Here is a 25,928-nt window from a genome sequence, read left to right as displayed (position 1 = left end):
AAACTGCCAGAGAAGAGTAAAGGTCGTCCTGGATTCTTGCCTCCTGAATGGGGACCAAGTGGCTGGAATGGACGGTGAGGGCTGGGGGAGGCCATGTGAGCTACACGCAGCTCGGCCAACACCGGAAGCCCCGCCTGGGGCAGCAGTTGCACAGAGGCTGGGGCCCGTGCAGCGTGGGACGGGACACTTGGCTGTCACTGCTGCTTTCTGTGCTCACTGGGCCAGAGGGTGGATAAGTGACTGCCCCAGACAGTCTTTCCATGCAGACCTGTTGTGTATTCCTGCTGCTGTGAGTGTTGTGAGTGACTCTGGGGAGAGGTGAATGGGATCTGAATAGGGTAGCAGAGGGACTCTTCATAGGGTGTCCTCTGGGCTGTGATATGTTTTACAAAATGGCAAATACGGAAAGACTACTTAGGACCCCAGAAGAAGGCTGATAATGCAGGGATAGAATGCAGCTGCTTGCGGGAGATGTGAGTGTAAAACACGTAGTGCTGTGTCTTTATAGAAAAGTGAGTCAGTAAACAGGTGTTTGTTGATATGATTATTAAGACTCAATTCTCCTTCCCACAGAGGTTGTCAGAATGAAGACCTTCCTTTCTTGTTGTTTGACAAAATCCTTTCCTTTCAGGGCTCTATTGGCTGGTGGTGGCTTTTCTACGTGGACTTACCGGCAGGGCTATGATGTCAGCATTCCCGTCTACAGTCCGCTGTCAGCTGAGGTGGACCTTCCAGAGAAAGGACCAGGGTAAGGTGCATTCAGCTCAGCCCGCTGTGCTGGGAGATGCCGACGAGGTTCAGCGTGGCAGGAGTCACAGCAACGGAAGCCTCGATTACGCACCAGGGTCTTGGAGTCTCCATCTTTCCCACCCCACCCAGGCCTGCTTTTCCTCCACTTTTTTCTAGCTCAGTGAATGCACAGTGCCGTCTACCCGGCTTTCCAATCTGGCATCTCTGTCATGTTCTTGACTCCTTCCCCTCCCGTACCTCCTATGCCAGAGGAGTAAGCTCTGTTGATAACCCCTCCTAAATATTTCTTAGCCCTGCCCTATTTTTCCATCTGCTCTGCCCCCACCGCACACCAGGTTACCGCCATCGCTCCGTGGATTGTGGAAACGGGCCCCCGTTTGCTCTCCCTGCCTCTAGTCTTGCTGCTCCTACAGCCTGATTGTTGACTTCCCGGTTCCCTTCCCATAAAGCCCAGGCCCCTTACAAAGTCTTTCAACGCCCTCTGGCAAGTGGCTCTTTCATCTCTAGGTGGGTCCCCTTTTGGTTCTTTTCTTAGGGTGAGCTTTGCTCTCTCAGCCTGGGCTGCATATATTCTCCACTGTCTGGAAGTTCTTTTCCTTATTTTCATCAGACTGACCTGCTTCTCCTCTGGGCTTCACTCAAGTGCCCCTCATGATACGGGCACTTTCCTAGGCCCTGGGACGGCTTCTCTGCCCTGCGCCCCGAGAGCGGCAGTGTGCCACCCGGGAGGCCGCGTTGTCACAGCTTGCTTGCGGCCCCTCCGCTTGCGAGTTTGGATTTTGCAAGTGTGGCGAAGCTGTTGCCAGATCTGTTTTTTTAACAGCCAAGTTCGCTGTGCTGGCACACAATTGGCTCGCGTTGCTGACCTGTGAGTGAGTAGATGGAAAGAGCTGATGGCATGGGTGTGCAGGGCATTTGGTCTAGGCTTTTTTGAGATTGTGTATTTAAAATTGTGCAAAGTCGCAGTGAGAATCTCATTAAGCTTTAAACAAATACGATAATAGTAGTGTTCTTGTGTGGCAAGTGCTCAGGTATGAAAGCGATGGGTTTGTATGTTGCCACACCAGGAATCTCGTACAGGGGAGGTTTAAAACCCACACCATAGCATTTGGTTGCAGAAACGAGTCTTTAAGGAAATAGTTTGCAAACCATCTCAGACTTCCCCCTAAAAGTCTTTAAGGATTCTCCTGTGTATGTGTGTCCTACTGTGTGGCCTGGTGATCAAATTCTGGAACTTCCTTTAGACAGCAAATTTTGTTATTTAGACAAGATTGAAACATTGTCTGTCCTTAGGCAAGTGCAAAGAAAGACTAAATAGTTCATGAACTTACTGCCTAGATCAGCTTTCTGGACTTTTCTGTTAGTGATTCCTGGAATTGACTCTTTGTTTTGTGATTTTTTAAATTGAGATGTAATTCAATTACCGTAAAGTTCACTCTTAAAGAATATACTTCAGTGGGGTTTTTTAATTAAAAAAAATTTTTTTAATGTTTTGTTTCTGAAAGAGAAGGAGAGACAACATGAGCAGGGGAGGCTCAGAGAGAGAGGGAGACACGGAATCCGAAACAGGCTCCAGGCTCTGAGCTGGCTGTCAGCACAGACCCTGACGCGGGGCTCAAACCCACGAACCGTGAGATCATGACCTGAGCCAAAGTCAGACGCTCAACTGACTGAGCCACCCAGGTGCCCCTTCAGTGGGTTTTTTTAAAAAATGAGATATAGAGGACATATAATGGTGTGTAAGTTTAAGGTGTATAACTGCTGATTTGATACAGTTTGGTGGTTTTTAGTGTGTTCACAAATTTGTACAACTGTTGTCACTCCTGTCTCATTTCAGAACATTTCATCACCCCCCCAAAGTAAACCCCATACCTATTAGTAGTCACTTTCTGTCCCTGCCTTCAAACTTCACACCTGCTATCCCAGCAGCCCCACTCAGCTGCTTTTCCTTCTCTGTGGATTTGCCCATTTCGGACATTTCCTAAAGATAGAGTCATATAATGTGTGGCTTTTGTGTCTCTTTTCCCTTATCATACGCTTTCATCTTTTATCCATTTCATAGCATGGAATCAGCACTTCATTCTTTTTTTAGCTGATTACGGTTTCATCAGATGGCTGTACCTCATTTTGTTTATCCTTTTATAAGCTGATGGACATTTGGGTTATTTCCATCTTTTAGCTATTCTTAATAATGCTGCCATCAATATGTGTAGACAAGGTGTTTTGTTTTTTTTTTTTTTAATTTTTAATGTTTATTTTTGAGAGAGTGTGAGCCGCAGAGGGGGAGACACAGAATCCGAAGCAGGCTCCAGGCTCTGCACTGTCAGCACAGAGCCCAACGCGGGGCTCGAACTCACGATCTGTGAGATCATGACCTGAGCGCAAGTTGGATGCTTAACTGACTGAACCACCCAGAAGCCGTGGACATTGAAAGACTCTTAGCAGTATTTATCATTAAATATGAGCAAAAATATGCTTATACTAACTTTTTTGGATCATCATCAAGATAAAAATACAAAATCTTACAGAGGATTTGTAGACTGGAGAGAAGTATACAGTTGGTGCTGTGTTTTGAGACTAGATTCCTGTGATGAGAAAGTGTGATCTGTGTGAACCTAGCTGGTACCTGTTGGGGCAGTACAAGGTTCTGTCCTGTATCTAAGATCCTAATTTGGCTTATTTATGTAGCACTAGGTATAATAGATACTAACATAATATAAATATATTATGATAGATATTATAATATGAAACTATAATGTTGGAGAAAAGTCCACTGAACTTAGAAAAAAGATTTAACTTCTCCTCTGCTTCTGTCAACATTTAAACTTAAATCAGCTGTGTGATTTTTGAGAGTTGATTTTTAACCCTCACCACCCCCCCCCCCCAAGTTATTCTGGAAACTGCTCAATTCAGTTCACTTCAGTTCTCATCAAACCCCTATTGAAGGCCTGTTGGAACCAAGCATGGCTGGATGGGTGGTTCTCGACATGGGGGGGGGGTTGATTTTGTCTCCCCAGGGATATTGGCAATCTATGGGGCCTTTTTGACTGTGGTGACTGAGGAGTGTGTCTTGACCACGTACAATTTCAATGATTTGCCAAGAGAGCTCAGGACTCAGTATATAGTCACACTCGTGGCTGTGACTATAGCAGAGGGAGACAAAGCATAGGCAGCAAAGGGAGAAGGGACATGGAGTGAAGTCTGAGGAAACCAGGTGCAGGTATCAAAGGTCCTGTCCCGTTGGCATCACACCGTCACACAGGATGGACAAGTGGCGATAGTAGGCGTGAAATGTCGCTTACCAGGGACTTGTTACAGACTCTCCGTGCCCCCAGTTTTCATTGGGAGCTAATCACATGCAGTCTCTGCTTGACATGTGCCCCCGTTTCAGATTTCCAGAAGGAAAGCAGGTGTCCAACAGAAGCCATGTTGTTTGTACAGTTTGGGCCAGTGAGCCACTCCCATCAGCTCTGGGGAGTGTGGGAACTCTCCCAAAGTCAGAGTTCCAGGACGCCAGCCAAGGGCCAGCCTTTCGAAGCGGAGCAGTCAGACCTGCTGTGTGGACTCTGTTCTGCACCGGGTGCTCCTGGCATCCAGTGGGTGGAGGCTGGGGAGCCTCTAAACCTTTGCAGTGCAAACCATGCAGCAGAGACTTCCGGGCCCAGACGGCAGCTGTCTGCGGCGGAGAAGTCTGGGCGAGGCCAAGATGAGTGGCTGGGGACCGGGTCTGTCCAGTCGGGTGGCTGCCTCCTGGGCTCTCTTTCTTAAGACTGCTTGAAGCCTACTCTTTTTATTCTCTAATCTCTCTAGTGGGTGACCCAGCTCTCTTCCAGTGGTTAAGCCTCTTCCTTCCCTCCAGATTTGACCTAGGGGGGAAAACCTACCGAAAAGAAAAGATTTAGGAAAAACAAAGGAGAACGAGCCACCTCTGAAGAGTAAAGATTATTTTCAGGCAGTTACTTTCAGAGGTTTAAGCTGCTGGTGGTGGTGATTTTCTCAGTAACTCCATCTCCCTAGTTTTTATGTATATCAAGACTGAAATTGAAATCTTTAACTAGATCACTTAAGGTGTCAGCCTGTGAACTTGTGCACTCAGGAGGTAGGTGGAGGCAGAGCAGATGTTCGAGGAGGGGAGGAAAGCTGACGGCTGTGGGGGGCATGGTCCTCCCCCTGCTGGCCAGTGGTGGATTTCTGCAACACAGCCGGACTCACACTGCCCTTCTCTCCAGCTTGCAGTCCCCTTCTCTCTGAAAGAAAAGAAAAGAAGAAACAAAGGGCAACATCAGGCTCCAGACTCAGCAGCCTTTCTGGGGATGCAGGAGGAGGCAGGGTGGGTGACCTCACGGCCTTTCCGGGGACCCCGGAGGAGGCAGGGTGGGTGACCTCACGGCCGTGCTTTGGCTTCCCTGCTCTCTGTGAGAGCTGCTATTTCAGGGACTTCCCACATCTCTTGAGGGCGACACAGAGTAGTGAGAGCTTTGTTTTTATTTTTGTTTTAAATCCCTCTCAATATTTTTTCAACGGGAAGCTGAGGATTGTTGCTATTGATAGCTTCTTCTCACAGCTGTGCTGGTCTCAGCTGGAATTCTTGTCATTTTCTCTCTAAAAGGAACTAAATTGGGAGTTTACAACTGTTACTATTGAGGGAGACTTCAAGTTCTCAGCATGATTTTACTTAAACTTAGATTTCAGCACTGCTGGGAGGAAACATGAAAGTCATAGCTAGTAATTCTAGTCCTTAAAAGAAAAACAAATCCACCTTAACGTTTTGTTTGCTCAAAACTAAAATGGGCGCGCACTCCAGCAGCCATCTGTCGGGTCAGGGAGAGCCGGCCGGCAAGCAGAGGGAACGTTTTTAGACTCTGTGCACATCTGCACATTTATGTTGAAAATGCAGTAATGGTAGAGTAGGGGTCCAGTGATCCTGGTGACCGACTGTCTAAAATAGACTTCGTTTCTCAACAGTGAAATCTCAGCCAGAGTCCTCTACCCAGGAGCTTCTTTGAGCACCATACACGCATGTCTGTATTTTACATAGGTGGACAGTCTCTGTTTTATCTACATGCATTCTATCAGCATCTCCAGTTCCACCCAGCACCGCACAAGTGTTCTGGTTTTCTCTTTTTGCGTGTTTGTAACTCCGTTCTCTGCCAGTGAGAAATCTGGCTCCCATTATCCTCAGCACCTTCACGTATTTGATCAACCCTCTTCCGTGTGTGACAGAAGTTCTGTGCCGCCGCTGCCTCCATCACCGCACAGGTGCCCTCCTCAGTCCCGCTCGGACTCTGAGCCCCCCGTACTGGGCTCTTGCCGCTCTCTCCTTCCCACCTGCCCCAGCGGATACCGTCCTCGGCCTTTGGGGGTTCCGGCACCCCACACTGGGATGATAGTACCATTGCTATCACCGTCCCCACAACGTGGCACCCTTTTCGGCCTGCCCAGGCTCTAACACTCCGTCCTGGGATTCCCACCTACCCTGCTAACCTCGCTTGTTCGCCGGCACTTGCTGGGTTGTCATGGCTGCCTTCTCCCCTGCCCCCAGTGCAGAAACTCGGTCACCTTGCAGGGCTCTCATACCCGCACTGAGCCACCTCCCAGCTCTTCCCTAAGTAGAAGCCTTCACCCCAGGAAGGCTCCAGCGCTCCGTGTGGGCCGTTTCTGTCCCCACCGATGCCCTGCAGAAATAGAAACTATTTTCTCTCTAGAACTCCCAGCACTCTGTGCCCTTCTGCACGGGTGCCCTCGTGGGTGCCAGTGTGTCTCTTCTTACTCTAGCTGGCATAGAGCATGCCGGTTTTATGCCAGCAGCTCCACTTAAATAGAAAGTCTCTAGAAATATCCAACAAGTATCAGTGCCCAATGAGATCATCATAGAACCAGTGTCTTAGGAGCTGGAAAGACCTTTAAAGGCCATTTAGCCCCAACTTGATTGCATGGCTGCTTTCACTGTAACTTGATAATGAAAATTTTTCTGATTTGGAATTTAAAAAACCCAGTCTCTTTCACTTTCAGATAGTTTTAATTGTTAAGATAGTTTTAAACCCTGCTTATCTCGTGATTTTTGCCCATAAATCTTTCTCTTGTTTAAATAGACAAGTTCGATTACAGAAATAATTTCAAAGTAGATTGTATTCATTTCAAAATGATCTGCGAGTGCTCTAATATGTGATCTTTTCATCACAATATCATCCCTCTGAAAATTAATGCTTTTTAAAAAAAGCTTATTTATTTTGAGAAAGAGAGGGAGATGAGGGCAGGGGAGAGGCAGAGAGAGAGAGAGAATCCCAAGCAGGCTATGCACTGTCAGTGTGGAGCCTGATGTGGGGCTCAAACTCACACCCATGAGATCATGACATGAGCCGAAATCAAGAGTTGGATGCTTAACGGACTGAGGCAGCCAGATGCCCCTAAAAATTAATGCTTTTACAAAAGAAAAATTATTGAGGCTCAGGGCTGAAAGTAGAATCCAAGAGTCTGTTTTAGTGTCTAGAAGGAATACTTTTAGCTATAAATATTCAGCATATTGTTCAATAAATTATAACAGGGGGAAGTTGCCCAGGATGAGAGGACCAAACTGTGCATTTGGTCCAAACTGACTTCCCCATGGTGCTATTCCATGTCTGTCTTTTCTCCACTTACTTTTACCCTGGTTTCTGGGTCCGAACGACCATTGAGGACAGCTCTGTCAAATAGACCTTTCTATCTGCATTTGTGCTGTTAGGTACCAACTAGCCATGTATAGTCATTGACAATTTGAAATGTGGCTAGTGTGACTGAGGAACTGAATTTTACGTTTAATTTAAATGGCCTTGGGGCACCTGGGTATCTCAGTTGGTTAAGCAGCTGACTTTGGCCCAGGTCATGATCTCACAGTTTGTGAGTTCCAGCCCCATATTGGGCTCTGTGCTGACAGCTCAGAGCCTGGAGCCCGCTTCAGATTCGTGTCTCCCTCTCTTTCTCTCTGGCCTTCCCCTGCTCACACTCTGTGTGTGTGTCTCTCTCAAAAATAAACATTAAAAAAGATGTTTAAAATGGCCTCATGTGGCTAATTGCTTTTAGATAGTGAGGTTTTAGGAAATGTGTCAATCCCTTTCTTTGCTAACTGTGGCATGGGAAGTACCCTTTGCTTTTAGTTTAGCTGCTTAAAGAAATTACCAAAAGGGACGCCTGGGTGGCTCAGTCATTTGAGCGTCCAAATTCGGCCTAAGTCATGATCTCATGGTTCGTGAGTTCAAACCCCGCATTGGGTTCTGTGCTGACAGCTCAGAGCCTGGAGCCTGCTTCAGATTCTATGTCACCCTCTCTTTCTGCCCCTCCTCCGCTCATACTTTGTCTCTGTCAAATAAATAAATAAAAATAAATGTTAAAAAAAATTACCAAAAGAAATGGTTCTGAGGATTTGAAAGCAGTCTGGCCGTGGTATATGCGTTGCTCTGTTTTCTGGATTTATTTAGCCAATCTGGCAGTGGCGTGCCCCTTCTCCACTCATTGCTCTGTGTATTCGGGACCTGAAGCTCAGTGCTGGGTAGAACATGATGGTTTTTTCAGTTAGAGGATGGTTGTTCTTCGTGGGTTAGGTGTTCTCTAGCTAGAACTTCCAAGTATGTCTGAGAAACTAGAGAAACAAAAAAACAATTACCCTTCCTTTCTCCCAAAGCAACTAAAAAAAGAAAGAGAGACAGAGAGATGGGGCCACAGAGTATAGGTTTTGGTCCTTTCTTACATGCACTCATATCAGCTTGCCTGGTGGCATCACCTGTGAGATGTACTGACCAGTGGGAGGTCCCCTGGTGTAGACCATTGGGGGTAGATTCATGTGAGTACTGCTTCTAGGTTTGATGGGGGCTTCGATTCTTCTGGAACCTGCTTTATAGTATTTATGTGTTTGATGGTGATCACTGGCAGCCCCTCAACCTGTGTAGTATTTATCCTCTGGAACCTCTCTGTCCTGTGGGAATCTTCCTTCCAGGAGAGGATTACTTACCAGCTGGTCTTCCCCAAATTTCCCCCTTGACTTCCGGCTTCTGAACTTTGCATCCACGTTTTTGTCTCTTGTGGAGATCTAAATGGTACTAGACCCATGGAGATCCTTTCTTCTTTTTAGACATCCTTGCTATCCAGATGTTAAGACTGGCTGCATACTTAGGTGAAGATGGTTTTTTCCACTTGTTCTCCACTACCAGTTCCGTCTTCCTGTGTCCGGGTGGCTGAGTGAGGCTGTCTTCCCTGCAGTGTCTCTGTAGCAGGAGGAAGCCATGCAGCACCCGGAAGCAGTCCTTCACCTCTTCCGGTTTTATAGCCACTGTTGCCCGCTGTTTGCCTCCCTTCCTATTTGAAGGATGCAGACAGCTTTTCGCTCTTTGTCAGATCAGAGACCTCAGGTATAGCTAATGATAATATGTTGCTATTTCTTCCAAATAGTCAACCAGTCAGTCCCCCCCGCACCCGACCTCCCCCACATATTTGTGGTATGCTCTCCAAGCTTGGCATATTATAAGCATTCCCTCAAAACATGAAGAGCTTATCCCAAAAACAACGTTTAATGATTGCACAGTATTTCAGCACATGAATGAGTCATACCTTACATTCTAACAGGGTATAATATTGTAAATGTTCAGCAGTGCTACAGAGTATAATTTCCCAGAAAATCAAGGGGTGTGAAGACTGGCGAGGACACACTTACTGCCTAAGTTTAACATCAGAGTTCGTCTCACTTTGACCGACACACCAGCGACAGCGTTGCAGTCACCCTCTTTTCTCTGTCGCAGTCCCCGGCGGTACTTCCTCCTGTCCTCTCAGATGGCTGTCCACCCCGAGTACAGAGAAGACCTGGAGGCCCTCCAGGCCAGACACGGGGAGTCCGTGTTAGTCCTGGATAAGTGCACCAACCTCTCGGAGGGCGTCCTCTCGGTCCGCAAGCGCTGCCACAAGCACCAGGTCTTCGATTACCCCCAGGTGCTGCAGGTGAGTGGCGGTCGTCCCCTCCCGAGCCTCGGTAGAGGTCACTTTCACAAAGCAACATGCACCCCGGCGCGGGAGGCTGGGTTCCTCGCGCGGCTGGGGGAATTACCAAGGGGAGAAGAAAACATGGTGCTGCTCCTTACCTGACACACAGGCCTGCACGCACGCCCGTGTGCAAGCACAGCCGCTTGGCCTATGCGTGTCCCTCCTCCTTTTCAGTATTCATCATACTTGAGAATGGGAAATCTGACAGATTTACAAAGAAGCCACATGGACAAAGTGGGCACATATATTTTGCTTGTACCCTTGTATTCATAAGCCCGTCCAGGGAAATTTCCTTCTTTAAGGAGGCTACTTGTATCCCCTGACATGCTGGCCCACAAGGTCACAGTCAACTTTTGCTGGGAGTGGGAGGTTTTCATTTTTTGTTACTGTCTTGTCCATTGGTGTTTTGCCACCCTTGGCATGTCCTACTGGTAGTGTGTCCTTTCGTTAAGTCACGGGCCTGGCAGGACTTCCTCACACGCGGGCAGAGCGGTCCTTCGGGGGATGTTTTAAGCATAAGCAGGATGCTTGACATTCCAAGGGCAGGGGGTCTAGGCAAGGAGAAAGTGAGTCCTGTTCACTGAAGTATTTAAAATAGTTCGAGGGGAAATAGCAAAGAGCTGGTGTGACTTTTTTTTTTTTTTTTTTTTTAAATCTCTGCAGAGATCTGGCTCATGCTGAGATTGTTAAAATACTTTCTTTCCAAAAGTGCTGCATGTCCTGTGGAATGTCTGACCGATAGCAGTGGTGATGCGGGCGGGAGTGTTTCTAGTAACTTTGGTCCAGACAGGAGCAATGGCTGTCGGCACGCGTGTCCGCGTCGGATGCTGCCCCCTCGGGCAGCGAGCTGCCCACCAGCGCCTCCGGGCCTCAGGACACGTTCTCTTCTCCGGCCCTTGCTGCTTCCTCACTTATCCCCAGACGGGTGTGGCATATTGAGTTTGTGTTTTTTTCTGGACTTTCCTTTACTCTAGCTATAAAGGTTAACAGTGGGGTTTTTTGTTTTTGTTTTTGATTTTTTTTGCTTTTTAGTTTTTTCCCCCAAACAGGCAAACACTGGGAGAAACTGAGTGTTAGAGGTATAGAGTTGTTTCTTATTTTGGTTTACCTGTTGCAGCTGCTTGCTCTCCTGTATGTCTCTCATTTCCCGAAACATCCCCCACTTTGACTAGGCTTGAGGGTGTGAAGGGAGAAGACATTTTTTGATTTTGCTTTCTGTTTGGTTTATTGTTCTACAAGGAACCTGTTTGTCTTAGTGTGTTTTCAAAGGCATTGCATTCACAAAATGAATGTCTTCTGCGTGCAGAGCACACTGCTAGATGCTGTGCGGGGCAGAGAGATGAAAGGAGGGTTGGCGGCTTCCCTTGAGGACCCCGTAGAGCCCAGAATGCCCACACGGCGGAGTCCTGTGCCGAGGTGGGACTATGAGCCATGGGACTATGAGCCATGCTCCGCCGCCGTGCCGCAGTGGTTTGCAGTGCACACTAGGGCTGCAGGGGGCCAGGCTGTGGGGGGTTGCGCTCTTGAGTGCCCTGAGGAAGACTTGGGCGTTGGTTCTGGACGTTTCAGACGCCGCCAGTGGAGGCAGTGATGTAGCACGGGAGCTTTGCAGCCAGTGCAGCTTTTCAGCTTCCACCGGGGTCAGCTGTTACCTTTTGGCGTTTTCCGTCAGGACGTCTCAGTGTTGCTTGGCTTCAGCCCTTGGGAGAACATCGTCCGCTGCAGTCAGAGTGAGCAGATCGGCGAAACTGGCTTGTAATCCCCTACCTCTGCTTGTGTCCCTGCAGGAGGCCACTTTCTGTGTGGTCCTTCGAGGTGCTCGGCTGGGCCAGGCGGGACTGAGTGACGTTTTACGCGCCGGCTGTGTCCCAGTTGTCATTGCAGACTCTTACGTTTTGCCTTTCTCCGAAGTTCTTGACTGGAAGAGGTGAGTGTTTCCTTCTGGCTCTGTGTGTAATGGATTTGGAGAGCCCCCTAAGTAACCGTCACACCTCGCTTTGAGAACTACTCCTTTAGAGTGTTTTGCTATATTTTCCATCAGGAGAGTTCGGCCTAGAGCAGGGGTTCGCAAATGAGGCCTTGGGGTCAAATATGGGAAGCTGCCAGGTTTTGTAAATACCGTTTTTATTGAAACACAGCCATACCCACTCATTTACATATTATCTACTGGTTGTTTTTGTGCTGCTGTGGCAGAGCTGAGTAGTTGCCACAGAGATTATACGGCCCACGAAGCATAAAATATTTACTTATCTAGCTTCTTTAAGACATTTAGTAGCCTTGGTCAAGAGCAGTGGCTCTCCACTATAACCGTAGTGCATGCTCACCTGAAGGGCTTTAGAAGATGCCTGGACCTCATCCTCAGGAGCGCTGTACTCGGAAGCTCCTCGGGTGAGTTTGTAGCCACAGGTGTGACCCCCTGCTCTTAGAGACCTCTGCATTTGCATCATGTGACTAGCTGGAGATGGAGTGTCTCCTCGTGGGTGGAAACCTGGAAGCATTCCCAGTGAACAGATGGACAGACGTAGGGTCTGCTTGGCTGTGGCTGCCGCTGCTGTAATGGACAGAAGGGCCCTCCGGTCTCATGCCGTTTCATTTCCCTAGGACTTTGGAGGTTAAAGGTTATTGAAAATTAGCTCCTCTTGTGTTTACTTCTCCAGCTTGACTGCCTCATACTTAATTGCTTTCCCCTCTCCCGACTGTTTTGATATTTCTGTTCATGTCTGACCACCATAGGTAGGTATTAGAACAACATAAGTAGCATTCATTCATGTGTGCATTCATTCATCTTGTACTTATTGGACAGTCTGCTATGAATAATGCAGTCTCTGCTCTTAAGGAGGCTGGGATCTAGTGGGGAGGACAAACCGAGAATTCTCGTAGCATGTGACGTGTGCTGTGGCAGAGGCCTGCACCGGGGGCGGTGGAAGCCCCGAACAGAGTGGGAGCCCCACTCGGCCTGAGAGGGGACGCTGGTATTTCTTAGAGAAGGGCTGAGCCACGTCCCGTCCTTTATGCGTCCTTGGAAACAGTTGTTGGGGGCCCTTTGTCTGCCCGGGGCTGTGTTAGGTGTGGGGATACAAGGGTGAGCAAGGTCAGACCTGGCCCCCTGGAAGGTCCTAGCCAAGTGGTGGAAGACAGACTGATAGACCAGCAGGGGCCAGCTACTGTGAGCAGACGCCCCCCGGGCTGCGGGGGATGCTAGGAGGCGGTGGCACACACCATTGCCGGCAGTGCAGTTGGTGAGGGCTCCGTGGAGGCAGTGACCCTGAGCTGAGTCTGGAAAGTTACTCCTGTGAGAATCCAGACTGGCTTGGGTAGTTGTAATTATGGCTAAGTGGTGGAAGGGGTCTGAATTTGGAGCCAGAAGGTCTGGGTTCAGATAACTGTAGCTGGCTAACTTTGTGATCTTGCCAAATTTTTTTTTTTTTTTGAGCCTCGGTTTTCCCATCTGTATGGTAGAAATCACAGACTGGCCTAGCAGATACTTACTAAGTGCCAGCCGTGTGTGCGGACCTGGTACCAGGTGCTCAGGGCGTGCTGGGGCCTGGAGCCGGGTGTGGGTCCTCCTCATGGATGAGGCTTGTTGGGGAGGGGGTTTCGGGTTTTCATAAGTTCATCTGTACAGCTGTAATGGCTGCCCTGCCAAATGCCATGATGGGTGGGTCATGGCCAAGCCGTCCCTCTCTCATCCACGCGCCTAACCTGCTGGCGAGTCCTGCCGGCTCTGTCCACACCACCTGCGCCTGCTCTTCCACTGTAGTGTGCGGTGGTCTCCAGCTGTTCTGTTCCCTGGAGTTTCTTCTGACGCTTTAGGCAGAAGGACCCCGTTGGAACTTAATCAGATCATGCCAGCTCTTCCTAAACCCTTCTTTCTAATGGCTCTCCCTCTCAGGAGAAGCCGAGCCCTCACAGTGGCCTGCAAGGCCCCGTGCACTCTGCTGAGCGCGCCCCTCCCCTGCTTGTCTCCTGGTTTCCTCCATCCTCTTCACTGAACCCTGGCCTCCGTGCTGGTGCCAGAGTGCCACCAGCGGGCTGCCTCCCCAGGGCCTGCAGCTGCCAGCCCTTCTGCCTGGCCTGCTCTCCCTGGCTGTTCTCATGGCGCCCGGCCCCCATCTTCTTTGTCCGGCCTGGTCACTGTTGTGCCCCCAGGACCTGGCACGTGCTGGGGACTCCGTAAATACATGCTGAGTGAATGCCTGGATTTGAGTAGGTAGCTGAAGGACAGAAGTCCTCGTGGGTCCTAGTGGGCAGGCTCGAGAAGGGAGAGCATACCAGGCCGGAGGAAGTTCACAGCCACAGTCCCTGTGCGGGTAGAGAGCAGAGTTTGTTGACGTGACTGAAAGGGCACCAGTGTGGCTGGAGCACACGGGTGGGGCGGAAGGGGTGTGAGAGGGTCGTCCCGAGGAAGGGAGGAGGAGGGGGAAGCCCTCACCAGAAGGAATGCGGGCAGAGGAGGGGGCGGGTGTTCATGTCCCTCTCGAAGGACTCAGGACATGTGCGGGCAAGTGCTTTGTGTGAAGGGCTGTGTGTATATCAGCTGTTTTGCTGCTGTCTCCAGGGCATCTGTGGTTGTGCCAGAAGAAAAGATGGCCGAAGTGTACAGTATTCTGCAGAGCATCCCCCAGAGACAGATTGAAGAGATGCAGCGGCAGGTAAGGGGCCCGGTGGCATGAGAGGGCGGCCCGCATGCCTGGGGTGCATGTCACAGCTATGGGTGGTGGGGTGACATGGCCTCTGCCGTGTCAGCTGACCACGCTGATGCAAGGGAAGCAGGTGAGCTCCATCAAGTAGGGTTTGGAATAGTAACTGTCAGAGATTTGAAAACTCTCCTGACGTAAGCCTACCACGTTTTTAGGGCCATAGCGTAGCAGTGTGCTCAGGATGCAAAGCTGGACCTTTCTGGGTGGTTGGGTTCACAGCAGGTGATACTTGTCGTGACTAAGGCAGCTCTGGAAGTGGGGGCATTTCAGGGTGACGCTTTTGAGTAGCTGTTGACCAGGAGAATGTTGTTGCATCGGTGCCAGCGCCTCCTCGCTGAGAGCCCCCCCCACCCCCCCCCCCCCCCCCCCCCCCCCCCCCCCCCCGTCTCCTGCAGCAGGTGCCGCCCCCTGCCTCACTTCTGGTGTCCGTTCCACCTTCTGATTGCCCTTCCCCTGGGCCGCTCGCTGAAGCACGCCCCTGGGAGCCTTGGTGGTCCTGCTTCTCTTCTCTTTCCAGAAAGGAATTTAGTTGGGCTGAAATGTCAAACGAGTTAAAAAACATTAAAAAGACTATCCCAAGTTGTTACAGTGCTTGCTTCTGTTTCTTTTCTTAATGGATTTTTAAGGTTTTTATTTTTGTCAAAATTATCTTTGTAGGAAATGCTCAGGAGAGAGGTTTGGAGGGCACTTGGCATCAAGTGTGTAACTGTTCCTGTGCCCTGTGATTTTGGTTTGGCAGCCCCTCCCTGGGCGGAGAGCCTGCATGTGACCTTGTCCAGGGAATGGGTGAGGCCGGGTGGTCACTTGCCAACAGGAGGGGCGGGGCCTGGGCTTCTGACCACTTTGTAAGTCCACGTTCAGTCTGTCCTTCTGCTTTTGGCTCCTCTTTGCCCCTCTTGGGGCTCTGTGGCAGCCGCCTCAGGTTTCCTCAGCTGGTGTTTCCCAGTGGCTCCTTGGGGCTGTGGGGCCGGCTGCCCTGTGTCGTTCTGCCCCTCAGCTTCTGCACTTTGTCGCTGTCATCTCATCTCCTGTTTCTTTATCTTGCAGTGACTATGCCTCTATTTTTAAAAATTTGTTTTATTTGTCATTTTTGGGTTTTCAGGAGGCAGTGAAAATTAGTGGATGTGCTGAGCCTGCCCTCGTCATTAAACCAAGGGGTAGTGGCACCAGGCAGTAATTAGTCTGTGGGTGTCGACCTTGGACTGCCTGCGCCGGATACGCATGGCTCTGCCCTTGGCCAGGGATTTGCCGCCTGTGGCCCTCAGTAGCCTCATCTGTAAAACACACTGGCATTCTGCTTGGAAAGCAAATCACAGCCATTTTAGCCTCTCCATAGTATTTTCACAGCCTGCTCATGTCCACTTTAAGTTTCCAGGCCTCTCAGTTGTTACTTAACTCCTGACCTCATCTGAGTTTAGTCAGTTAGGAAATCCATCCAGAGATCTCTAGATTCTTCATCTAAACCTCTGGTTCCTGTAACTTGTGTAGGAGAAAATGTTCCTTTTCAAGAAGAGTCCTGCTGTCTGAGCTCCTTGTGTTCCTTTTATCGCATCTGGATTTATTAACACAGCCAAGTAGAGAATCATCTGCCGAGTAAGATACCGTCTTAAGATTCCAATCTGAGAAGGCCAAGTAAGCACCCCACACCATCATGTTGGGAAAGAGAATCATTTGGTTTTCAAAGCAGAGCTCCTGCGGCCAGCTTCTAGAATGCCGTTGTTCCACAGAGCCTGGCTGAGGGACCACACGTCTGTGACCAGCACAGCAGCTCATTTCTGAGTCCAGGCTCAGACTCCTAGAACCGTGGAGGTGGAATGAATAGAGGTCATTTAAATAGGGTATTTCGAGGGGCCCCTGGGTGGCTCAGTTAAGCATCCGACTTCAGCTCAGGTCATGATCTCATGGTTCATGGGTTTGAGCCCCACATCAGGCTCTGTGCTGACCGCCAGCTCAGAGCCTGGAGCCTGTCTTTGGATTCTGTGTCTCCCTCTCTCTCTCTGACCCTCCCCTGTTCACACGGTCTCTGTCTCTCTCTCAAAAATAAATAAAAGACATTTAAAACATTTTAAAAAATAGGGTACTTCGAGGTTATTTGGGTTCAGAGAGATACTTGGAGTCAGGAGACTTGGCTATGAGCCCTGGCTCTGTCCCTATGAATTGTATGACAGTGGTAAGTCACCAGGGCTCCCTGGGCTTTCATTTCCTCCTTTATGAAATGGTGGGGTTGTCTAGATCCTCTCCCATGTTCCATTCATCTGTTTAAAAACTCTGTGAAATTTTGTCATTAGCAAGAATGTCACTGTCCTTGACAGCATTATGGCCACGTGGCTGTCTCTTCTCTGCTGTCGCCTCTGAGCCTGAGGACCAGTCACCTCCTGGGGTGGTGAGTGCCCCACATTGTGTAATTGGACAGAAAGGCGGTCTTGGCACTTTCTTGCCTCCCTTTCCGAGTCTTCCTTCTGCTTTCTCATGCCCTTCTTTGCTGCTTTCAGACTTTCTCAAGCACTCTACTGCACTTCTCTGTGTAGACCTGCTCCTCTTTCCCTAAATACCCTGTGTTCTAAAAGTGACCTCTTTCCTTCTCCCAATCCCAGCTCTCTAGATGGACTGATGTCACCTAGAAGTGAGATTAGTTGCTTTAGTAATTCGCAGACAAATAGATGGAAAGGAGGACCATGTTCAACTACTAGAGGCCAAGAGTACACCCTTTTCCCAAGTTGTGACATCAAAAGTGTCTCTAGACCTTGCTAACTGTCCCGTGGGGGCACCATTACTTTGCTTGGGAACCTCTCTTCTGTTGATGGTGATGATCTCATCTCAGATTAGAGAGTGTTCCTTTGCTCTGTAGGACCCTTTGCAGAATATGCTTGTCATCCTATCCATACTGTCCATCAATTTACCCTGGCCTTGGCAGAGGTAGTTGAAAAAATAGCACATACTTACTTGGTTCTGGAAAGGTTTTATACAACTAGTGAATTTTCTTTAGGGGGTTCAGATTCAGATCTTTTTGTAAGTAAGACAGGCATAAACTTTTAGAGGAAAACCGGTTGCATAGGTAGTTGGTTCCTTAGAGCCTCTGGTTGATAGGTCAGATTGAGCTGAGGCGAGGAACAGTCTGATTTTCTTGCTCAGCAGTTGAAAACCAGCTCGAGGAGCTGCATGGACAGTTGCTGCCAGCAGGGGTCTCCAGCCGCTTTTAAGTGACTCCTTTTCCTTGAGGCCATTGAAATGTTGCCAAGAAATCCTAAGGTGCTTCTCACTGGCATTGTTCGCAGGTCTCCAGCGATTAGTTCTTCAAGCTGAGGAAACAGTAGTGCCGAGTGTAGGATTTTTGCTGTCTGTAGATGGCACAGAGCTGAAGTTTCTGAACTGACCCCAATGTTGTGGGGATGGGATCTTGGTGATGAAGATATTGCAGCGACATTTTGTAGCTTAGAGCTGGGGACAAGGGAGGCTACAGTAACTGGTGGGTGCAGCAGCGGAAGTCTTCCTCATGACTTGGGCATTGGGATGCAGCAAGGGAGAGATGTTTTGCCTGACAAGGAAAAGTAAATTTGCCTTCTGATCTTAGATAGGATATCAAAGCAACCATAAAGTTAAGTACAGGGCTGGAGCCTAAGGGAAGTCAGGGTTAGGCTAAGGTTTTTGAAGACAAGTACAACCTCTGTCTCCATTATCTACTCCTGAAAGCTGACGAGACGGCTGGCATACGTGGCATTGGACAGGCTTGGGGCTTACAGGTGTGTGTGTGTGTGTGTGTGTGTGTGTGTGTGTGTGAATGTGAGTAGTTAGTAGAGGGTAAGAGTTATAACACTATAGCACCAACTTTCCAGTCGGCCTTTTATCATCCAATGAGCTAATTTAGTTAATTTAGTCAAACCCTGATTAAGTGTTGTCTCTTCAATGGGAGATGGTGGGCGATAATAATAAATCTGTGATCCCCACTCGCAAAGGCCTGTCATCTTGGAGCTATAGGGACATAAGCACAAAGAAAGCTGAGAAGACAGTGCACATTTTCCAAAGTACATTAGAGGCCTGAAGTGGAAGGGAGAAGTTATGGGCTAAAGTTGTCAGGGACAGGTTTATTGGGGAGGTGGCATTTGAGGAAGGACCTAAAGAAGGAGAGGCCTATCAAGCATCTTTCCTACACGGGAAGACGGGAGGAAGTATGCAACAGAACGTTTCTCTGTAGTCAGAAGGAACGTTCATAGCCCGTCTCCCTTGAATGACGGTGGAAAAGAAAGCAATCTAGGATCTTGGAAGGCTGGGTAGACACCGGACTGTGTAGCTGGAAATGTTTGTGTGGATAGGGAGGAAGGCGTAAACGGATCCCTGGTTTATCTGTTGAGTGGAGTTTCCAAACATTCTTTTACTGGTCAGTGGCTCCACCAGCAGTGACCTCTAACCTCAGCCACACTAGGAGGTGGAAGTCAGGAGCCTGCTTTGCCTTTGAACTCTTCTTTGTACTCAATTGACTGGGAGCCTTTGAGGTGGCAGAAACAGTCAGCATCTTCTTTTCTCCCCTCCTTTAAGCTTGGGTGAGTTGAAATACCAGTTTCCTTTCAGCCTGTTACACCGACCCATCTCACTTTGCCTTCCTATTTTCCTACTAAGCATAGGGAGTATTTGTGCTGCCGAGGAGTCCTTGAAGATACAATCGGCTGACTGAGAAAAAGACATCACATTTGCATTTAAGAAAATACCCCAGGCCTGGGCACCCTCAGGACTCTAGTTAGGTGGCCAGCATTGCTATGACCAAAGAAAAAGCAGAAAAGAGCACAGAGTAGCAAGTGTGTGCGTGCACACCAGGGAGCACGTACTTCATCCACAGGACAGCCTCTAAACCGGGGCTTGCATCTTATCCTACTCAACGTGTCACGTCAACTCGGTGACTTACCCGCTTTCTGTAGCCACAGTAGCTTAGAAGTCACAGATTTGAAGGGCAGAAGACTGGAAGGGAGGGTGTGTGAGACGGGCCAGGCTAGTGTGAATAGCCAAGATGGGGAAGCTGGTTTAACAGCAGAACTCGTAGTGCCCCGGCTGGACGGCAGACAGCCCCGCAGGCTTTGCTGTCTCCTGGGTGTGCCGCCGCAGGGTGGCTGAGTTCCTTCTTTCAGAGAAGTACGGGTTTGTTTGCTTTTCATATTTTGGATTTCTGACATCTAAAAGAGACCTACCATCAGTTTGAATATCGTTTCTGTTTTTTCCCCTAAAGCTGTTATTGATGGGGTATCTTAAAATTGAGGAGATACAGAAATTGCTATGCTTGGTGATGCCCCTGAATCTTTAAGTGAATGTTTAACTTTTGTTTAATAAAGTGTGTGTGTGTGTGTGTGTGTGTGTATTTTGAAATAGTGGTTCTTAATGTAATATATACTTTTTAAAGCTTTCTGTCTAGAATGTTTGTTTTGACAGACTCTTAAATACAGAGAACAAACTGATGGTTACCAGAGAGGAGGTGGGTGTGGGGATGGGGTGAAGTAGGTGATGGGGATTAAAGAGCGCACTTACCGGGGCTCCTGGGTGACTCCGTTGGTTAAGCGTCAGACTTCGGCTCAGGTCATGATCTCACAGCTCATGGGTTTGAGCCCCGTGTCAGGCTCTGTGTTGACAGCTCGGAGCCTAGAGCCTGGTTCGGATTCTGTGTCTCCCTCTCTCTGCTACTCCCTCACTCACACACTCTCTCTCTCTCTCTCTCTCAAAAATAAACAAACATTAAAAAAAATTTAAGGAGTGCACTTACCATGATGAGCAGTGAGTAACGTAGAATTGTGGGATCACTGTATTGCATACCTGAAACTAATAGAACACTGTATGTTCCCTATGCTGGAATTTAAGGGCGCCTGGGTGGCTCAGTCAGTTAAGTGTCTGACTTTGGCTCAGGTCATGATCTTGTGGTTTGTGGGTTTGAGCCCCATGTAGGGCTCTGTGCTGACAGCGAGCCTGCTTTGGATTCTGTGTCTCCCCCCTCTCTGCCCCCTCCCCCATTCATTCTCTCTCTCTCAAAAATAAACGAACATTAAAAAAATTAAAATCTTAATAAAAATGAAGAAAATGAAAATGTTTTTATTTTTAAACAGTGTTTTGTGATACACTTAAAGGTGTAAACTCTCCGATGTCTAGAAACCTCGGCAGCCCAGTTCTCCGAAGGTTCCTGTGCGGGTGGCTTGCCTGTCCTGTCCACTGACCGTTATACAGCTGTCCGAGTCCACTTCCCCTACCTCCCCCGCCGATTACAAAGCAAACTGTTTAAACAGTAGTGAGATAGGCAGTCAGACGAGTGATCTGGATGTTTTAACGTGAGGAGACTGAGGATAAAGAGATGTAAAGTAATCTTCCCGAGACCCCACACCATGTGAGGGACAGACAGGGAGCACAGTCTCTTTCGCTGCCCACAACTTTATTTAAATCGCAGAGTTGTGTGGCCTGGATTGAGGCAAAAAATCAGATGAACTTGCCAGTAACTCAAGATGACTGCTTACTGGATCATCTTCTCAAAAAAGTCACCGCTTGAGATATTTAGGACTGGATGCATCCCTGGAAATATATTATGAAGACTATGGAAAATATTTCACTTCTAATTTCCAGAATCAATATTGTACTGTCTGTCATTTTTATCCCTCCACCTGTGAAGTTGAAATTATTTTTATGTACGTGAACTGAACTCTCACGGCTTTTTAAAAAATGCCAAATATTCCCTGCCTCCTTTTCTCCCCCACTCTCTGGCCCCAACAAGTCACTCCAAGCTGTGTCTCCTGATCTCTGCTTTCGTACTTGCCCTATAAAAAGCTACTGAGTTGCTTGCCCTCAAACGAAACACAGTGACCTGACCCTGGTGTTCTTCCCGTGAATCAGACACCCATGGTTCTGACACAACGCTGGGCTCCTTGGCCCATGCGAGAGCCTTGGGGATTGAATGTGATCGCTTCATGGGATATTTTGAATTTCATAATTTCTTTTCAATAACACTGGATTCTCTATGTTTGAGTTTTCCTGCATGCATAAATCCACATTGTGAAGGAGATCGGTTAATGTATGTTGTTTACAGCAGGATGAAATAAGGACTCGTTTAATTGGAACTCTTAAGGAAGAGCATTCTTATGTGTTTCACTTCTTTCCCCCTAACTTTAGTATTAAGAACCTTATTGGAAAGACTTTTGCCAAGTATCTGATGGGAAGCCAAGAAAAGCATTTTAATAGAACTGTCTCAAATTTATAGTGCACTAGGGCCTGTAAATAAATTTTCCTGTCTTTAAGGTTTGCGCTGATTTGCAGTTATTTTGTATAGCTTCTGAGATTTAGATCCTCGCAGTCCAGATGGAGAGGCCATAAAGCTCTTTCCCTGGCTGGCTGGCAGCCCTTGTCCCCAGGCAGACAGAAGTGAGCAACGTGTGGGACCTGCTCTGGAAACGCTCGCTTACCTTATTGTGATGCCGGTTTTAATTAGTTCGGTGCTTTTCCCGTAGTAGCCCACCTAAAAATTCTCAAAATTTAGGAGTTAGAGTCTTTAATTTCGTAATGCAAGCCAATCAGATAAATATGTGTTAAGCACCTGCTCTTAATGTATTCCATAGGCATCTTGAACGAGATTTTTTTTTTTTTTTAAGTAGGGAGCACGCCACAGAGCCTGTCTGTAAGAAAGGCCCTGAGGTTGCTGGGGACAGTACTTACGGTAATATACTCACTGACCAGCCAGGAGTGCTATCACTCAGTTGTGCTACGGAGGGTCAGGAATGGATCAGAGGTGAAGGGCATCTTTCGGACTAGGTATTCTCAGATAGGAAGACCGGATGCTCTGAAGGTCCTGACCTCCACCAGGAGATGGCTTCTGTGAGAAGGACTCAGCAGGTAAGATGGAGCACAAGCAGGGACCCTGAATACTAGTGGCAAGGACCCGTGTAGAGAATTAGAAGGCAGGGAAGGTCAGTGACAAGTGGAGAGTGATGAAAAGATCAGTGATGGAAGGGGAAAGCGGCGTTCATTAAGGAGGTTGAGAAATAAAATCAAAGAGCCGGAAGGGACCTTCGAAACTATTCAGCCTGTTCCTTGTATTTTATAAATGACAAGCCCTTGAGTTCAGGTGATCTTGAGAATGAATTGTTAGGGTGGGGTTGAGTCTCACTGGAGCCCAGGTCTCCCGACTCCTGGTCTGATGATTTGTTGGCGGGGGGGAGGCCTGCTGGACATTGGGCACTGCAGTGCTTTCCAGACTGAGGCTCTTGATCCATTAGCAGATGACAAAGTCAACTCACTGGGTAATGACTGGCATTTTATTTTATTTTAAAATGAAATAGAATAGAAAGGAAAATATCAGCATGTTGCACAGTAAAGGTAAATAGTTGTAGAAACCTCTCTGTCAATTATATATAGAGATGAGTAGTGAGTTGCAGTATAAAATGTATTTATGTTTCTTACTGTGGGTCCCAGTCCAAAAAGTTTGAAAAATGTTGGTAGTGGAAAGCACAGGGGTTTTTGGATTGGAGAGACCCGAATTCAAGTCCTAAACTGTGCCACAAATCCTGATTTGTGACTGTGGTCCAGTTATTTAATTTCCAAAGCTTCCCTTTTCTTATCTCAGACCTAGGGCTAATAACATGACAGAGCGGTTGTACTATTGCATGAAATCATTATAGCATCTGGCTTCTGGTCTGCCCGCTCCAGGCTGGCAGTCATTTGGGATGGCCCTGCCTGGGTCTGTGTTTGAATATCGGAAGGAGCCTTCTGGTGTGGAGTTTGGCCTTAAGGAACCACAGTGAGTTAACAACACGGATGTATTCTGCTTTTGCTTCTGGGCTTGAAAACTTGAAACGGGATTTATTCCTGTGGGTCTGGTGTACTTTCTACCTCTTGGCATGGAAGGTGATTCACCTCCCTGTTTTTTTGTTGGGATCAGAATGACTGATTAAAATCAGTGGTTCTCTAGCTGGCCTTAAAAAAAAAAATTCAGGGGCGCCTGGGTGGTTCAGTTGGTTAAGCATCGGACTTAGGCTCAGGTCATGATCTCACAGTTCGTGAGTTCGAGCCCTATGTCAGGCTCTGTGCTGACAGCTCAGAGCCTGGAGCCTGCTTCCAATTCTGTGTTTCCCTCTCTCTCTGCCCCTCCCCTGCTTGTGCGCTCTCTCTCTCTTTCTCTCTCTCTCAAAAATAAATAAACATTAAAAAAAATTGGCACATTTGGCTAAAGTACTATTACTTTTTCCCCTTTCCAGGGAGAAAAAAATTTTACAATGAGTCTTTTTTTCCCCTCTTTAAACGTGTTCTCTGCCAAATGATTTTATTCATTTTTTGGACTGAAAAATTAAAAAAAGAAATGGACTTAAAAGTTAAAGTGAGAATGACATTTGGGGGATGAATAGTCGGAGAACTTGAGTTACTGAGTAAGAACTAAAAATAAAGAGCATTTTTATGAAAACTGAAGAGGACCAGTCAGATAGCTTTTTGAAATAGTTCTTGCTCACATCTCGCTGGGAAGAGGCTGAGTTCTGTTGTATATTTTCCTGGTAGTCTCTGCTGCTTCCTTTTTCCTCTCCTCCTCCTGCTACCCATGCCTCCCTTCCCCCACCCCTTCCTGGCCGGCTCCATCCCAGATGTAAAATCCCACTGGAGAGCGGGGACGAGAGCTTTGTCCCCCAGATGATTCGGGCCAGCGGCTAAAACACTGCCATAAATCTGCTGCTCATTTTCATGCCACGTTAAAACAGTGTGAGCGGCTGGTTTCCGTGGCCCCTGCCCTCGTTCTTTATGGGCTTCTTTGGCTCTTCTTTATAAAGAGGCCCTGCGGAGTCATTTTAAAGTTCTTATCAGTTTGCTGACAGCTATATGGGTCTTTCTGCCGAGTCCAGGAGCTCAGGCAGGCGTGTGAAACTTCTGATATTAAAATTGAAGAGAAATGCCAGGCGGGAGGGATTGGGTGGTGCAGCCGTTACTCGGAGGTTGCAGACTAGCGGGGCCGTTCACCTTGGCCAGTTTCAGAGCCCTGCTGCCGGCCGGGTGTATCGCTCCCTTGGTTGGTGGCGGCGGGGCAGTGAGGGTTAGGCAAGAGACGATTTTCCAAGGGCTTTTATTTTTATCCCTTGATTAGAAAATGCCGTTCCGCTGGCAGTCTGTGCTTCCAAGCTTCAGCAAGCCAGTTGGGCAGCCCTGAAGGGCTAGGGGAGCCAGGTTTACGATGTACTTGGTTTCTAAAGGCCGTCTGACTGGCTAGGCCCCTGCTCACATGTCTTCGCCAGCGCCAGCTTGCTGTCTCTGTGCCCACGGCATCAGTTATCAAATTTAAAGGGACTTTCATCAGTCTGATTTGCTGCCCCTTTTAGGCCAGATTGCTAACCCTCAGTAATCCTCCAGAGTGCTTCGTGGAAACGCCAGGCCCTCTATAAATGTCAGCCCGGGATGCTTGGCCCTTGTCACCCGCTCCGTTACAGAGCGGTGGACTGGAAGCGGCTCCTCCCTCTTCCCTACCACTTTTCCTTTCTTTCTTTGCTGGAAAACTCCCGCAGCAGACAGCTGAGGGGAAGGAAAAACCATTACCTGGAGCAAGGCCAGCAGCTTGACGGGAGCCTCAGAATCTCTGGCATCTCCTGACCAGAATGTTTCTCCAGGCGTTTCAGAACGCGCATCCCTGCCCTCCTCCTCCTCCTTTCAGTTCTCCAGCCTTGATCTCCAGGACAGCTGGGGCGGGTGGACTCTGCCCTCAGGATGTACTTTATATCTGCCTGCTCTTGTAACCGGAGCGTTTAGGAAGAGGTTAGTGGAGAGAAGCAAAATCCAGTGGATATATATTTTTAATTGCTCTGCCCCCTTTTGGCACATACACATTATTTTTCTTCTTGCAAATGGTTTTGGACATGAGCAGTTCTGCAAGTGTGTTCAATTTAAAATAGCCATTCAACTTGAGGTTGAGGCAAAAGCAAGCAATTCTTGTAGCAAGTTAGTCAAATTATATGGCTGTTGATCTAGGATTAATGATTTTCATTGCGCGAACAATAAAAGAATACTGGCTTGTTTTATTGCTCATGTAGCTCCTGTGGGGAGAGTAATTAGTTATAAAAGCCAAACGAGCAGTAAAACAAAATGCCCCAAACTCTAAAACGATAGAACTACTTTTTTATACATTTTCTGGGGACTACATTGATACCTGGTAGTTAGTTAAGTTTAGCGAACTGGATATTATTGCTTATAGTATAATTATAACAAACTTACTGAAAATATTGAAGTTATGAAAGATAAGTTATATAAAAACAAGCTGAGTATGTTGGACGTTTTCCGTAAATACGTGATGATGAACAATCATTGCATGGCCTCTCAAGGGGTCAGGTAGACAGGATGCTCAGTTTCCTCTGGGTGTTGGTGAAGAGCTGAATCTAGAGGCAACACGGGGTAATCCCTTGTAATGAGTCCCCAGTATGCGACACTGCTCCAGGAAATGGCTCTCTAATAAAAGTGTTAAATAATTAATTTGCAGCCTATATAAGA

The 25,928-nt window shown here is 48.0% G+C and overlaps 1 protein-coding gene across 3 annotated transcripts in view; it reads left to right on the top strand.

The window, feature by feature from the left end:
* EXT2 (exostosin glycosyltransferase 2) overlaps positions 1 to 25,928 on the top strand; it is a 148,368-nt gene that overhangs the window by 25,960 nt on the left and 96,480 nt on the right. For all 3 annotated transcript variants that reach the window (XM_039226826.1, XM_039226825.1, XM_039226824.1), the window contains exons 4-7: positions 632 to 748; positions 9,519 to 9,714; positions 11,544 to 11,683; positions 14,315 to 14,408. In XM_039226826.1, the coding sequence (XP_039082757.1) occupies positions 632 to 748; positions 9,519 to 9,714; positions 11,544 to 11,683; positions 14,315 to 14,408 (547 nt within the window). The remainder of the gene's footprint in view (positions 1 to 631; positions 749 to 9,518; positions 9,715 to 11,543; positions 11,684 to 14,314; positions 14,409 to 25,928) is intronic.

This window comes from Hyaena hyaena, unplaced genomic scaffold (genome assembly GCF_003009895.1).
Source record: "Hyaena hyaena isolate Hyena2069 unplaced genomic scaffold, ASM300989v1 scaffold_23, whole genome shotgun sequence".
Lineage (NCBI taxonomy): Eukaryota > Metazoa > Chordata > Mammalia > Carnivora > Hyaenidae > Hyaena > Hyaena hyaena.
The sequence above is the reverse complement of the archived record's forward strand: the minus strand, read 5'-3'. Positions and strand labels throughout refer to the sequence as shown.